Consider the following 16,243-nt stretch of genomic DNA (forward strand, 5'->3'; position numbering starts at 1 on the left):
TCTCACAGTTGTGACTGAAATTAGTGCTACAAACAAGATTAAAAAATACTCCTGCTTGGAGGAGGACCCTGTTGACCCATTTGCTGGGGCCCAAAGTGTTTGGAAGAGAAGAGACAGCTCAGAGATCTCTCTGCCATCTGAGGGCCAAATGCAACCATCTCTTTGTTTGGCCAAAGATTTGACATGGTGTTTTGGGGTTTGATGTAGTTCCCTGAGCTGTGACTTTAAGTGCAATCTGTGAGACACCATGGCATTTCAGACATCCCATCCGTGGGCCTGTCCATATGCCTCAGGACCCATGGAGTTTCCTGGCATGGTGGCTGGAAGCCAAGGGGAATGTGAGGGTGCCTCAGGGCTCCTGTTTAGACAACTGTGGGTCAGTGCAGACAAGGCGCAAGGTGTTGGATGGATGGATCCCACCTAATACCTTACCATACAGCAGTGCTGGTAGCTGGACCCTGGATTTGAAGGCACGGGTGAAAATTTGGGAGTAACACTCTACTAAAGCAGTGCATTTCTCTGGCAGTTGTTGAATTGCTGAATCATGGAACCATTCATGATTGAAAAGACCCTTAAGATCTCAGATCCAACCACCACCTAACACTATCACGTCCACCACTAAACCATGTCCTTAAGCATCTACACATCTTTTAAATACCTCCAGGAATGGCGACTCCATCACATCCCTAGGAAGCCTGTCCCAGTCCCTGAACACACTTTCCATGAAGAAATTCCTCCTGATATCCGATTGAAACCTCTCTGGGTGCAACAGGCAACTGGTGCCCATGGAAAAAAGTACAGTGATAGCTAGCCTGATGCCTGGCATCTGAATCTGTAGCTGGATCAAGGGGTTTCTAACCCATTTTAAAAAACAAGCCGGGCCATATGAGAGCAGTGTCCCTGTGTGAGGGAACGACGCTCCCATAATATGAGTCATGTGGGCCAAAGAAAAATCTATAACTATTTGTTGTTCCGCTGGAAGATTGGGATAGCCAGGAAAGGTAGTGACAATAAATAAGCACTCTGATACCAGAGCTTGGTTTTCCATCTGATTCCAGTTCCCCTGATGCTGCTGTCAGTGGGGGTGACCTAAGCTCAGGCTTACAGGGTGGCTCTGAAGCAGCACTTGTACAAGCAGGGCAGAGATGCTGCAGAAGGAACTTTGCCTCATGATGCACCCCAAGCCAGAACGGGAACAGTCACAGCAGCCCACCTTCTCCTGTCTGCCGGCCAGCATTGCAACACAGCTGGCACCAGAGCTGACTAGAGCGGTGTCAGAGACACCACAATTGAGCCTTACACCCATTTCAGGCATGAGAACACATCCTTGGCTCTTTTGGTTGTTTATGACACTGAATTGTCTTTGCTGGTTGGCCATGCTGGCTGGGAGTGTTTAGAAAGTGCCATTTAAACAGAGTCTTCTGCAGCGCAAAGTCTTACCAAACCAAACGTTGCAAAGATCAAAGCGTGAGTGTTTCTGGGGATTGCTTCCCGAGACAGAGCACTGCCTCCCTTCGTCCCTCCTGCCAGCTCCCAGCCCATACAGCTCTTGGCCCCTGAGCCCAGGTAAACGGCTCTGAATGCCAATCTGTACACCCTCTGCCAGCAATGTGTTTGTGCATGGTTCCTCCTTGATGCTTGGTCACCTCTTGGTCCTAGGACATGGGTTCTTAAATTGGGGTATGCACTGCCCTGGAGATAACACAGCTTCAAAGCAGTGTGCCAGTCAAATACAGAAACTCATCGTCTTTCCATCAGGGGGAGATGGGGAACAGCTCTTCAGGCGATGTCTCCTCCTGTGCCTAAACACAGCCCAGCACCAAAATCAGGATTCTCATGGCGTCACAGACCCTTCTCACTGTGGTGGTGCTGGGCATACTGCGCCCTGCAGGGCCCCTTGGTTGCAGCTTGCCTGTGAGCAGTAAAAGGGTCTGCTTACGATGCACAGGAAAACCAAGTCTTTCTCTAAGAAACAGTTACTTAGAGCAAAAACTGTTCTTCATCAAAAACAAAGGTTTCCAGGCTACAGACAGATGTGGTTGAAATTTTTGAATGGAAACGGATTGTAAAAGGCAGAATCTGAAATGAAAGATTTCAGTTTGGGTTTTGTTTTATTTCTGATTTTTCTACAGTGGATCTTAGGTTAACATATGCAGATAATGTATGTAAATTAAATATTGTGTTGTCATGACTTGGCATTTGGTGAATGAAATGTTTTCCCGTAAGCCTAAAGCATTTCAGTCAGTTTGTCTGACATTTTCAACTAAAAATATGTATCGAAATTGGTCTTCAGTAAAATATTTCCAATTTTTTTCTGCTTTTTCCAGTTTGTGACGGACATAAACTGTGCAGAGTTTCAGCAGTGCATCAACCCTTCAGTTCAAGTGTACAACTTTACTTGCTAGTGTCAGGCTTTGGGACAGGATTCTGCCCCAAACGTGAGCTGCTGCAGCTCCCCTGAGATGTGGCTTGCAAGAGGAGAGGCAGCCCGGCCCAGTGCTCTTTTAGTGCCTTGCCCTGGTTCTTCCCCAGCTCAGCAGTAGGCTGCTTTTGTTCGCAGCTCAGAGCTCTGTCACCGGTAGGAGCAACATGCTGTGTGTGACCATATAGCCTGCCAGATCCTTTCTCTGATTTTTTGCCAGCCGGAGAAGTAACAGGGATAACTGTGTGCTGCCAGGTCCCCTCAAAGTGAAAGAAAACAGCATGGTTTTGCATATGCTTCTAGTCATTTATAGGCTATCAATTTCCTCCCTGCCAGCCCTGGGCTCTGCCATCTCCTTTCAGTGGGTCTGAAAGTAAATGGAGCGGGGCTGGAGACCGTGGGCATCAGCTGTCTGGGATTCCTGAACAAAGCTGGGGGGCAGGAGTTGGCAGTGATGGGAGGATCTGTGCACAGAAGAGAAACAGGACAGAGGCAGCAGGCCTGGGCCAGATGTGCAAAGGTTTTGAATGTGCACAAATTAACTATGGGTATGTTACAGAGTCCAGCAGGGCTTTAATTTTCTCTCAGGCATCTCTCAAACCCATGGCAGGGGCGGTGGACTAGATGATCTTCAAAGGTTCCTTCCAACCCAAACCATTCCATGACTCTATGATTCTATAAGCAGCGGTGGAATTTAGGATTCAGAGTGCTTTTCCCCTAATCCAATATTGCCTCTCCTTAGACTTCCAGCTGATGCTTTGCCAGGATATGCAGGGCCAGAAGCACCTTGCACAACCTTTGGTGCAATTAAAGGAAGGATGTGGATGACAGTGGTTGCACATGTCAACTTCATCTCTACACTGACCTGGTTCCTTAGATCCCGTTCCCTCTCCTGTGTTGTTTCTGCTCTCTCATTGCCTACTTTTCTGTGCAATCCAAGAAGCCATACCTTCCAGGTGGATCATTTACTCTTCCAGGAACATTCCCACAGTGAGTCACTTCTGGTGCCACCATGCAGGCTGGATCAGCAATTCATCATTGTGCTCCCATTACTTCCTCCCATGTTAACGGTGCAAGTGGCACAGGGGGGCTGTGAAGCCTTTTACTGGTCTGAAGAGAAAATCAGTCCTGCACGTTGCAGGGTAAACTGCCTGCAGAGGTCTCCTCGGAGGTGCTGGACAGGAGCCTGGAGCAGTCAGGGCAGGCTGTGATGCACAAGCTGCCTTCTCAGGCACTGTGGGTTGCAGAACAGCCCCAGTCTGCTGGCCATGGAGCTTCTGGCTCTCCAGAGCGTGCCTTGTGGCCACCCTTGGCTTGCCTTGCCCAGCTTTCTCCCCTTCTGCACTGCTCTTCCTGGGACACAGCACCGTGCTCCCCAGCCAGCCCTCAGGCAAGCGTGGCTCGTGTCCCAGAGCAGAGCTGGGTAATAGTTTCTCAACACAGCATTTGTCTTTATAAATATCCTGCTGCAAGCAAGGTAAAAGATGCCAACTTGAAAGCAGAGCATTTCCGTGACGCAGTTGATTCCAAGGACATTTGCGTGGGGAATGTGAGGGATGCTCCGATGGCATTTGTTTACTGTTTGCTGCTCATTAGCTCTTTGAGAAGGCTTTGGCTGGGCAGCAGAGAGGATGGTGCTTCTGGGTTTGCCTTGCCCTGGTAGCTGCACTGGGTGTAAGGAGGAGACCTGCTCCGGGGCAGAGCAAGCTTTCACCTTCCCTGGCAGTGACCCGCCCTGCTCCCAAAGAGGTCAGCAAGCGGGGAGCTGGAGCCTCCACCTGGAGAAGGGCAGGGAATGAACTTGTTCTTGGACACAGGGAATGTGAGGCTCTTCCCAGGGATCTAGTGGGGGCCATTTAGTTCCTCAAAAATCTAGAAGTTGCTGGGCTGTGAGAAAGCCTGAAGGAAAGTCCTTTCTCCTCTCCAAAGGACATTTGATGCAAGCCTCATTTTTCTTACTTAAAAAAAAAAAAAGTTATTTGCTCTCATTCATGACCCAATATTTCTTTTTTAGATCAGAAGACATTTTGTTGCCTTTGATGTGTTCACGCTAAGGAAGGTTTATGCTGATGCAGCTCCAAACACTGGCCATCTCTGAATCCCATTATGTGAAAAAAAAAATCATTTAAAAACATAATTTTAGTAAGGCTGAGAAGTCCTGTTTGGACACTTCCAAGACTGAAGATGTTTTTTCTTTTCAAATGATTTTTTTTTCTGTAATGATTTCTTTTTAATGTCAAAACTGGAAAAAAAATATTTTTTGCTATTGCTTTAAGGAATTTTGATCAACAGAAAACAATTCTTTCTGGGCTTCTGTTTCATGGAAACCACCAAAAACACGAACTTGCAGAATCATATCGGAAATAAAAAATCCAACACACAACCAACCCAAAGCAGCCTGGGGCAGTGCCTGCGCTGTTGGGGAGGTGAGAACAGAGGGGCTGGGTGGAGGCTCTGTCAGGCTCCCCCTTGGCACATTGTTTGAGGCTCTCTGACTCCATCTCAAGCAGCTCTACCCAAAGAGTCACTGGAAGCACCAGGGGACTTCTGTGTCTGCAGGCTAGAGGATGCTGATACCCACCGTGCTCATGATAAGACTTCTTCTTCCCACCTTGTCACAGCACAAGTGATTTCCCCTTCTATTGCCATGCAGATTTTGGTAACCTGGGAATTAGCAGCCAGGACACTGGGAACCCATGTGCTAGAGCCCTGGAGAAAAGTCTCTAGCAATACATTTAGCAAGATTCAAGCTGTGCAGACCAGACTTCTGAAGATCTGCTGGCGTAGGGATGGGCTTAATCTCACCCTGGCAAACTGGCCTTGGTGGAGTCTTTATTATTGAAACACTGTGGAGATCTCGGATAGGGCCTACACGTGGGGTATGATCTAAGATGACTGATCTATTTTCAAACGTGGAGAGGTGGGAGTAAAAACACGTCCTGCTCTTGCCTATTGCAGTGATACAGGATTGAAATAGGGCTGGTGCCTCCAGATATGGTGGAATGCAAATGAGCTCTTACTGCTTTGATCTCTTTATCTTCCCTTTCTCTTTTTCTTTATGGAGACGACCTTTAACATAGTTTTCAACCTGCAGGCTTTTAGGAAAAATTTCAGCTGGCGCTATGGCTCCAAGTACCATTCTGTCGGCAGCCCCAGCTTTACCCCAAGCAATCCAGGCATTTTGTGGTGACCTTGGAGATTTCGAGATACAGAGGAAAGGAGATAACAAGAACCTTTATGAATCACTCTCGTACAATCCGAAGAATTTCTAAAACCATCATTTATTGCCCTTGGGCTTCTTTTTTTAAGGGTGGTTTATTTGTGCTTTTTTTACTGGATGCTAATGAGAGTGGCCAGAAGATAGAGACATTGCTCATCTCCTAGTGATTTCAGCAAGACAAGAGTGCTTCATGCCTTGAAAGAACAGGTCCAGCGTTGGACCTTTCTGGAATAAATATGGGAATTTTGGTGTGGTTTATACCATTCCCACAGAAATCATACTGCTGGACCAGAACTGGGAGGCTTTAATGTGTTATTGTGCAATCAATTAATCAAGAGAACACCCGCTCGTTAGCTTCTCCCCACAATCATCTTAAAAATTTCTGTTCAAGTGCCTGAGTGTAAGGAAGCTCTATTTTATGGTCCAGGAACTCATGTATTCAGCACCAACATTGAGAGGAACTGGGCTTGAGAACAGGCTGGGAAGAGATCACATTAATATCCTGAACTTCTTGAAAAATGTGAAGATATTGATACAGAAGATCGATTTAGGGCTTGAGAAGATAGTCACCATTTGGGATTCTTAGTAGCTTATCCAAATATGAAAGAAGCTGAGAGCCCACAGTGTACTCTACCACTGAGTCCCTGAAGGTCTCCCCTTGAACCTCACATCAGGCTTACAGAAACCTTGTAGAGCAAATATCTGCTGCTACCACTGTGCTCTCATGGCACGAGGACGCATACTTCCATCATACTGAGTGAGAGGGACCCATGGAGAGCACTTTAGGTGACTGAAGCTAACGACCCGACTTTCTGCTCCTTCAGAGTAAAGAAAGAAATGGCTAGGGAATGTCTTCACCCAGCCCCATGATTGCCTCTGAGAGAGCAGCGTCTCTCTGCTGTCATGTGCACTTCACAGATCTGGAACCAGATGCACATCGGGCTCTGAAAGTTATGTGCTTGACCTCAGCCAAAACCATATCGCTGCAGATTTCATCTTCAACCCTCCTGGCTGAGCAGCCACAATCTCACTGTGCTACTCTAGCGTGGCCTCATCCTGTGTTGCTTTAGGTCTGTTGACATCTGCTCGTGCTAATTTATAGAGTGTGTCTCTGGGGAAACTCTTTGCCTATAGCTTGGGAAGAAGTTTATGGGAAGGGCTCATCTCTCTCCAGTTTTGTGGCTAGCTTTTAGACACCTTGAGTCCAAGGGAGGCATCTATCCTGCTGCCCCTAGAGGTGCATACTGGGGACAATGCTTAGACCTACCTCAGACGAGTATTGAAGGGCGCCCTTTATGCAGGCCCCCATATTGTAACTTGAAAAACCTCCCTTTTGGCCTAAGAGCACACACTACAAGGTCCCACAAGGAGAAGTCCCACCTTCACTGGAGCAGGACAGAGCCCAGTGGGACCATGCTGCTCCTGGCAGGGACATCCCTGGCTCCGCGTTTTGGAGCACCACCACCACAGGCTGGCATCCCACCTGCCTGAGCAATTATGCCAAAGATAAATTCCTTTGATCTTTAAATCTGGTATCATTCCTGAACTAAAACACTTTAGCGCCCATCTCATAGCGCTGGTAGAGGCAATTGCAGGCAGCCTTACTGGAGTACCCAAAGCATGCTGTGTGTCACATCACTTTTTGGTAAGGAAGATCAGCTAATCAGTGAATAATCAAAGCTTGTTCATGAAAGAAGGCGACATCAAAGCAAATAATTTAAGGAACCCCTCGAGGGCCAGAGTTGTAAGGTCTGAGGCTGAATCACATGGGCTCAGTTTCCATGAACTGTGTCTCAGTTTTCCTGCAGGTACAAGTTAGAAATGCTTACAATAAATGTTTAGAATTAGTTGGGGAAGGAGGGGGGTAGGGGGGTGTTAAATCACACTAATTATAGCCCTGATGGCTTTGGTGCAGTGCCATTGGAAAGCATAGGTAACTTTAACACCTAATGCAAGAGGTGCTCAATGGGTGAACGTAGGTGGTACCAGAACCACATTTCGGTTCTGGGAACTTGTGTCACTTCACTGTCAGCATTTCGTACTACACACAGCCACACAAAACGACCTGAAGCAAAAGGTTTCCTGCTTTTATTTGGTATCTTGCAGAGAGGACAGACAGGCCAGCTGCTGGGGAAAGAGGAGAAGGAAAGCTCTGGGGCAGGGAGTGATAGCTTGTCCCAGTGCAATGCAGCGTGGCCTCATGAACTCAAAGAGAAGCAACTGGACAGTTCCTCTGCTGGCCCTCCTTTTCAAGCCTGCATGAAGCTGCAGCACCCGGTTTCCTCTTCTACCTTTCTGATGCTGAGTTTAAGGGACTTTGGGATCTGAATAATGTTTACCGTGGGTTCCTGCAGTACCTGCTGTGGTATGGTTCCTAGCTGTTTGGTGGCTTCACCAGTGCAAATGGCAATAGCCATGCTTAGAGACCAGTAACCCAACACTTGTATGAATTCAAGTAGATGCTAGTGAAGAGAGAGCTGTTTTGTAAAGCCAAAGTCATTGGCAGACCTGAGAAAGGTCAGAGGAGTCTGTCATCCATGTAGCCCATGAATCCCTAACCCGTCTGCCAGATGTTGCTGAAAAAGAAAATACCCAGCAAGGTTCAAATACCATGGGTTCCTTTTAAAATGAACCAAATGTGGCTGCTGAAGTAACCACCCCCAAACACTTGAAGAGATAAATAGCTTCCCTGATTACCCTGACAGGAAGCATTTCCACTCTTACATGCACTGGGGATGTACATAACACAAGAGACATTACTAAGAGGAAAAACATGAGCTTGGGAAAGCACAGCAATAAGTCAACAACATCTTTACGTGAGTAATAAGTCAAACATTTATTCCCACAACACTGCAGGCAGGAATCCTGTGCCTCTGCTTTCACACAAGCATGGACAGTCTGTGGAGAAACATCTCGTGCTTTTGTGGCTAGCAAAATCACTGAGTCCAGGACCATGCTCAGGAAGTTCACTTCCAGCCCTCGGAGGCACTCTGTCTTCCTTCACATCAGCTGTCCTCGCCCCATCCCCTCTTTGCTGTCCTCACACCAGGGCCACTCCAGCACACCAGCCCAGGCGGGATGTCCACTGCTTCAGGTGCTGCCATGGGACCCCTGTGGGTATCGCAGTGGAGAATTAATGGTAAACGCAGTCCTGAAGCTGATTCTTTTATTTGCTTCACCTTTCATTATCAAGCTGTTCACTTCCAAGGTGTGCGCTACAGAACTCCTCTTGTTAGTACTGCAAATATAGATGCGTTGTGCTTGAGTCCTGCAGGAGAACCACAAACAACTATGGCATCCAAACACCCCAAACATGAGATATTATTAAATAAAATGACCCAAACTCTTCCCTGTGCTGTGCCACAGGCTGTCCATGCTGGCTGCTGTCCCCAGGAAAGGACTGGCACCCAGCTGGCACTTACACAACATTGGAAAAGTGTCTTCTGTGGGGAGCAAGGAGCATTCCCTACACTGCCAGCTGAAGGCAACTTGAGGAATAGGCCTCCGAATTTCAAGGAGACCTTGAACATTTCAGATCTGTGTTTTGTTTCATAGCCTTTCATTTTATGCTATTTTTCATTATTTTTACATTGTTTCACAACATGTCAAAACATCAGACTGATTCATTACAACATAAACAAGAGACACTTTGATGTAGAAAAAAAAGATGTTTTAATGGGTGCTAAGTAGCAACTGCCCTTAGGGATTTAAAAATAAAAATAGAAGCAGAACAAAATAGTATTTTAACCCTTCTATTATACCACAGGATCATCTGAATACAGAATGTAGCGTTGCATAGGGAACAATATGGACAATAACTTTATTTTTGCATTCATTCTGACAAAAGGTCTTTGAATTCTCTTTTTTATTTTTAGGGATTTTTCCACCACTTCTTTGAAGAGGAGAAAAGTTATAAGGAAAAAAAATATATAATCTTTGCCTGGAGTATCTTCAAATAGCACTCATGCAAGTGCATGGTTTTGTCACAAGACACATCTCCAGAGAAACCGTAAAGGGAGATTTTAGATCTTCCCCATGTCTCACATGTTGGGTCTGCAGCATCTCAGTTAAAATGATGATGTGCAGATCACATCATGTTAAATTTGTGCAGATAGCAGCCAGCTCAGAGAGGTCCCTCTGGTACTGCAGGGGTTTGCTAAGGGTAGCTTTTCTCCTTCATGCTTCTAGCTTAGCATCAGTCCTTGTCCTTTGTACAAATCCTTCATGCATTTGTCCAAAGGCAAGGAAAATTCCTACAGGTTTGTGAGATTTATTGGAGGAAGAATAAAGTAAAATGTCTTTTTTTTTTTTTTTCTTTTCTTTTATGTGTGTGCCTTGTTATTGTTACATCACAAGAGAGGGACCTCTCTGTCTCTGCCTCTTAGACTAAGACTGATGGAGCCAGGCGCTGTCCCATCTGTACACAATGATCAAAAATAGCCCCTTCCACTTCACAGGAATCTACCCAGAGCCTTAGATGACATTTGACTCGGATTGCTTTGCTTGGTAGGGGATATGGCTCATTCAGTTCCCTCTGGTTTTAACTCTGCCAGCTTTTAATTCAGCCTCATTTTTCCTCACAGCTTTAAAACCTGGTGATCACTTGCAGTTATCTGGACACAGCTTGCTCAGACTTGTTTAATAAGCATGGTTTTCTTCACTGTCAGCTGCCCACAAGGGCAGAGTTGCAGCAATTTAGTATCAGACCCCCTAAAGAGGCGCAGAACCCAAAAGCATCCTCATTTTGTTTGTTTGTTTGTTTTCCTCAACTACCAACTAGCCTAATGCACTGTTTGCTGCGGACTTTGCTACTCTTATATCCTAAAATGAGGACAGGGCTCGTGGACCCCATAGGTACTGGCACTGCCTCCTCTGTGAGGGTCTGTCTGACCCTAAGCAGGTGGGGTAAGCCTTTAGCAAGAGATCTCAGAGCCTGAAACAGGCACAAGCACACGGATTCCCCCAGCCCCCTGAATTCAAGCTTTGCCATCCACGAAGCAGACCTAGGTCTCATTCCTGATTTTTTTTTGGTGTGATTTTTTTTTCCAGTTTCCAGCAGGCCTCTCTAATAGGATATACCCAATTTCAATGGCTTGCTGTCTCCTCAAAAGCAGCTCTGTCTCCAGACACTCCCGGGGGTGGCTGGCATGACCACTGGCCACAGAAATACACCTTTGGGCCCAAGGACATGCATTCCCACTCAGGCATCACTGGGCTTCCTGTCCACTGTCCAAAATGTGTGAGACACTCACACACCTTGTGCTGTTAGGAAATGTCATAACTTGCTCCATAACCTGCAGAAGCCCAGGAAGGCCACCCTGGAGGAGTAAGTGTCTCTCTCAAGTCTTACTCCTTTCCATCCCTTTGCTGGCAGAGCCTGGGCTGTGATACTAATAATTAAAAAAAAAAAAAAAAAAAAAAAAAAAACTAATTTATAAAGAAGCTATTATAACAGAAGCTAATGCTTTTCAGTTTGCAGGGGTTTCTCCACTGAAATGCTTTCCCTCTTAACAGAGAGGAGACAGAGCCTGGCATAGGGATTTGTTCTGTGCAAACCACAACGTGACTGATCCGAGACTTTTGTCTTTCTTCCCCCAGAGACCTGAGCATGAACAACATCAGCCAGCTGCAGCCCAGCACCTTCCGACACCTGCGCTTCCTGGAGGAGCTGTAAGTACGGAGTGGCCCCATGCAGAGCCTGGGGTGGGGATGTGCTGGAGGGTGCCTGGGGCTCGGGCAGCAACCCCCAGAGTTGCCACTGGAGCCACAGGCTGAGATGGAAGGAGGCTGGGTGCTGGAGGGGGTTAATTGCTACTCCAGCTGTAGGGGTTTGAGTGGGGATATTACCATTAGGCTATGCTGCACGTGCTAGATGCCAGAATAAAAGAACAAATCCATTATGCAGAAATGATCACTGTATCCCAGAGCAGGGCTAGAAAGCAGGGAGCTTCATTCACCCTTCTCCATACAGGGTCCCCTCCTTCAGATCAAAGCCATGACGGGTCCTGGGCGTTTTGTCTAGGTAATAGAAGTCCAAAAAAATCAGCTCCAGAGTCTGGGGTGTCCCATCGTGCACCAGTGTGCGCTGAGGTCTGAGCAGGCACACTCAGGCACAGCAGCAAGCACAATCCCAAGGGATCGGCATGTGGCTGTGTGTCAGTGAAGGAGTGGCCCCACTTCTGAAAGTGTGAAATTAACCACCGGCATTAGCAACCACTGGAATCCCTTGGGAGCCCCAAAAATGAGAGCCTGGGGGGCAAAAGTTTGAGGTTGGCCATTTCTTCATGGGTAAATTGCACCTGTATGGTCTTATTCCACTTGACCATGAGAAACACCTCCAGGTGTTGTTCTCATGCTCTTGCTCCTTTCAACACAATAGATTCTGCTGGAAAACGCAGTTTCTTCAAAACATTATTATTGCATAGCATGAAATACTAATATTAATGTTGCATTTGATGTATGTGTTGTAAACTTACTGTGTATATAACACTTACAACAGTTTAACGTCTGAATGAGACACTTTGACCTTACTGAATCATTCCTCGCAGCCAACACCACGGGCGACATGGACTTTTCAAAAATAGTAGTTTCCAAACTGTCAGAATTTCTTACAGAAAACTTGTCTGCACTGCCTGGAAAGGAGGCATCTTGCAGAGAGGGAACAAACACTGCCCCGTGCACGCTGTTACCTCTGCTCCTGCTCTTGGCAGCAGTGGAGCGACCCGGAATGGCCAGCCCCCTGTAATGCTGTGCAGTGGCACTGATGGGCACAGGCTGCGTGCTCTGTACAGCCTCTGCACAGCCTTTGCTTCTCTGAACATTTGGTATTGACAAAAAAGACCAGACCAGATACCAACATTCGTTGTTCTCATAACAGGTCAAATCTCCTACATATCAGATCATACTACAGGTTTTTAGCTTCAAATGCTCTTGCAAATCATCTTCATGTGTCTATATCTGGTATTCATTAGACTTGTAAGGACCCCAGCTACCCGAATTCCCCATCCTATTAGCACTTTACAGACTGAGCAGCCATCATTTTTATCCTCCTTTAGCTCTGCAGCTCAGGCTACCCTGGGAGGTGGGTTTTCCAAGGTCTTGCATCCATCTTGCAGCCTTCCTCTTTCATTTTGTCAACATCTGTGTTGAAGCATGGACACCCAAGGCATTCACTGGGGATAGTACAGATTCTCACACACACAGACCGTGTTCTCTGTTGTATACAATTAACGGTTGTCTTGCTGCAAGCAATCATGTCCTGATTACATGTCATGTACAAACAGAACAGTCTCAACCAGCAATGAATAAATATTCATTGACTCCAATAGAGCCAGCTTCCCGCAGCCAAAAATAATTATGTATGAAGCAGATGAGGAGGAAAAATTTAAACAGGAAAATCTGAAAAATAATTGGAAGTTGTTAAAGAACATTTTACTAGAGGTTCAAAATGCCACACAACTCCTCATTTGGAAAGCAAAGGTATTTTGAGTAGGAAAAAACACCACAGTTAGGAGAAAAAATTGAAACTGCAACAATATGTATCTATTCATATCCAATTCATACTTAAATTTGACAGCAATAATATAGTTATCTTAATTATAGAAATCAACTGAATTATATGAAATCAATAAAGGAAAGAAGGATTTTTATGTAGTAAATAAAAAATAAAATAAAAAGAAAATAAAAGTGATCCTTTCAACATCAGCATCTAGACAGCAACTGTGTATGCATATATATTATTCATACGGCTGTCATGGACCAGTGAGACAACTTACCTGGCATTTCCCTGCTCTTTTCACTTATATTTTTACCAAAACTTCACCCCAAAACATTAGATCAGGACCTTCACATTCAGGATGGGATCACTCCCATGCCAAGATGTGCACAAGAATCAAGCAGACAAATTCTATCTGTTTGCACATCCCCAACTGAAAGTTGCTCAGCTTTCAGAGCTCAAATCTCTGCAGATCTCATCTACTCTGAACATATCCCCTTGGATCAGACAGGGTGAACTGTAGCACAAGACCAAGTCTTCTGTGCACTCCCCCCATGGAAGAACTGCCCATGCTGGAGCTTACTGGGTCAGTGAAGACCAGAAATGGCCTTAGAGTCCCAGCCTGCCTCATACCCTGCTATGTTCCCCTTTACATCCATGATAAACTAAGAAACAGGCTTGAGGACTCAGCAACTAAAGAGAAAAAATGCAAAATTCAACTCAGAGTGAACCAAAACTGATGCTCTGAGGCTTTAGTCAACCCCAAAGAGTTCCTTGGACCTGTTTCATTTTTTGATTGCTTCTTAACATTTACTCTTTTACTTTGAGTCAAACTTGAAAAGAAAAAGTCATTTCAAAATGAAAACTGAAAAGCTTTATTGCAAAGGTGCCTTAAAAAGGTGCTTAAAAAAAAAAAAAAAAAAAAAAAAAAAAAAAAATCACAGGCTCTTCAGCCAAAAATAGTTGCCAAATTCAACACAGATTTTCAAACTCCTTTTCAGGTCCCCTGGAAACTCTTGTATGTTAGGGGCATTTTTACCTTCTAATCCTCAGAGATGTCTGAAAGACTCCTTGTCACTCCTGGCCCTTGAACCCGTACAGATCTGTCACCTCCGTCCTTTCTGATAGTCAGAGACAGTCCATGTTCCTCTGCCTCCTCCATGAGCTCTTCATAGCTTCTCTCCTGCTCTGCTGCTGCCAGTCTTCTTTCTCATTAGATCTAGCCCCTTGCTGCAGGGTCCCAGTGCTTGGAGAAGAGCTAATGTCTTAACACCTCTCCTTTTACTGTGCCTCCTCTTTTTGTGCTTCAAATTTAGCACCATCTCCAGCTCCCCATGAAGGCAGAATTTCATGAAAGTCAGAGATCAGCCGGACTCGAGGCTCAGCTTATGCTCTGGGCTGGTCAGCTGTGGTTCATGTGAGGAACAGGAATAGTGGGAGGGGGAAAGAAAGCTGCCAAAAGTGGTCGATGAAGCCTGTGCATCCCACTGATGCTGAGGATGAATGTGCCAGGCTGCACAGCCTGCAAGCTGCTGTGGAGCACCATGAATGAGGGTTGCTGGATCCAGGTAAGCCCCAGCTGGAGGGTTGTTAGCAGGGAGCTGCAGCGTGAAGGCCACACCACAATGTCCAAACAGCCTCTGGCCCCTGCATTGGCCCAGCTCCCCCCAGAGACCAAAGGCTTATGTCTCACAGGCAATCAGAGGCAGCACAGTGCTTGTGGCACAGATGAGGGCACCAGGACTGCTCCAGCTCAAACCTCTCACTCACTGTGTGGTCTTGGTGAAAGGATTTTCCCTGCCAGTGCCTCTATTTACCCATCCTTTCAGCGACGGGAAAGGGCCTCTCAGGTGTGCCGGGACCTGTTAGTCATTAATTCGCACTGCAAGCTGCTCAGGAAGGTGTTGCGGATGCAATTAGCCCTCAGGTTCGGAGGCTGCCAAGAGACCGGATTCTTCAGTCTAAGCTTGCTTTGAAAATGTGCCACCACTGAGGACCCCTCTCCGAGGGCTGTGACGGGGCTGTGCTGGCTGTCCATCAGTCTGCACTCCTGGCTGCGAGGCTTCCTCTGCTCCCTGGCACCTCCTGCCTCCAGCAGGGGACACAGCAGAGGCCAGAGAGGGTGTGGGGACACCCACCAGTCCTTCCCTCTGCTACAGAGGTGTTCAAACGTGGGCCTCACACAGACAGGGAGCAGCCTGGAGTTTAGTGTTTCTCCTCTTTGTTTCTCTCCTTTTCTTTTTTTTTTTCTTTCTTTTTTTTTTTTTTCTCTTTTCTTTCTTTCTGGCAGCAGGAAGAATGTTTAAAGTTGCTAATAAATTCCAGTTAATGAAGCCTGAAAAGCCAGAGCTGGGAGCCAAGAGAAACAAGAGCAATCAGTACAGAAGGAATAGAAAGAGGATCTTGAAAGCCAGCCTGGGAATAATAACATGTTGAAATGTGTTCGCCGGCAAGGGCTTTGTTACCGCGCTTTGAATCCAAACACGAGAGCCTGATGCCAAGAAGAGAAACTGCAGCCAAAGGCAGGTGTTCATTGCCATTCACCTCCTGCTCCAGGGCACAGCGGCAAGATCAGACCCCTTCCCAGCCACTGGCTCTTTCACCTGCCTCTTCGCAGGCCCTGAGGGCCGAGGGACTCACCGTCACGGGGAGTGCCGTGCCTCTGCAGTGCTTCGCTTACAGCAGGCGCAGGACCCGTGGCCTCCCCTTGCAGGCTGTTCCCTTTCCCAGGCAGCTCTTGCAGCTCAAGGGACTGGAGGCCAAGAAGCAGCATAAAAGCGAAACGGAATGAAATGCAAGCGTGTTTGCTGGCAACGTGAACAGAGTCAGCACTCTCCTCCTCCCTTTCCCCCGGGGAAGACACCCCATCCCACTCCTCTTCCCTGCAGGTGGATATGCTGATGGAGCTGTCATGGGTTACAGGGCACCAGCACACCCTGCGTGGTGCTGGAGCTCCCACCACCACTCACATCACCTCCCAGTCACCTGAGCCATCCAGCCTCGAGGGCATTGTCCAGCACAGGGTCTCACTCCAAGGCAACCTCGTTGCTGTGAGAGGCAGCGCTGCGGTGACACTGGGTCTGACCCCTGGAGTGACAGCTCTGCT

At 46.9% G+C, this 16,243-nt stretch overlaps 1 protein-coding gene across 1 annotated transcript in view; it reads left to right on the plus strand.

Annotated features, from left to right (window-relative positions):
- Nucleotides 1-16,243, plus strand: part of LGR6 (leucine rich repeat containing G protein-coupled receptor 6) — a 125,462-nt gene that overhangs the window by 33,798 nt on the left and 75,421 nt on the right. The window contains exon 2 of the mRNA XM_032203143.1: nucleotides 11,241-11,312. Within this exon, the coding sequence (XP_032059034.1) occupies nucleotides 11,241-11,312 (72 nt within the window). The remainder of the gene's footprint in view (nucleotides 1-11,240; nucleotides 11,313-16,243) is intronic.

This window comes from Aythya fuligula, chromosome 25 (assembly GCF_009819795.1).
Source record: "Aythya fuligula isolate bAytFul2 chromosome 25, bAytFul2.pri, whole genome shotgun sequence".
Taxonomy (NCBI): domain Eukaryota; kingdom Metazoa; phylum Chordata; class Aves; order Anseriformes; family Anatidae; genus Aythya; species Aythya fuligula.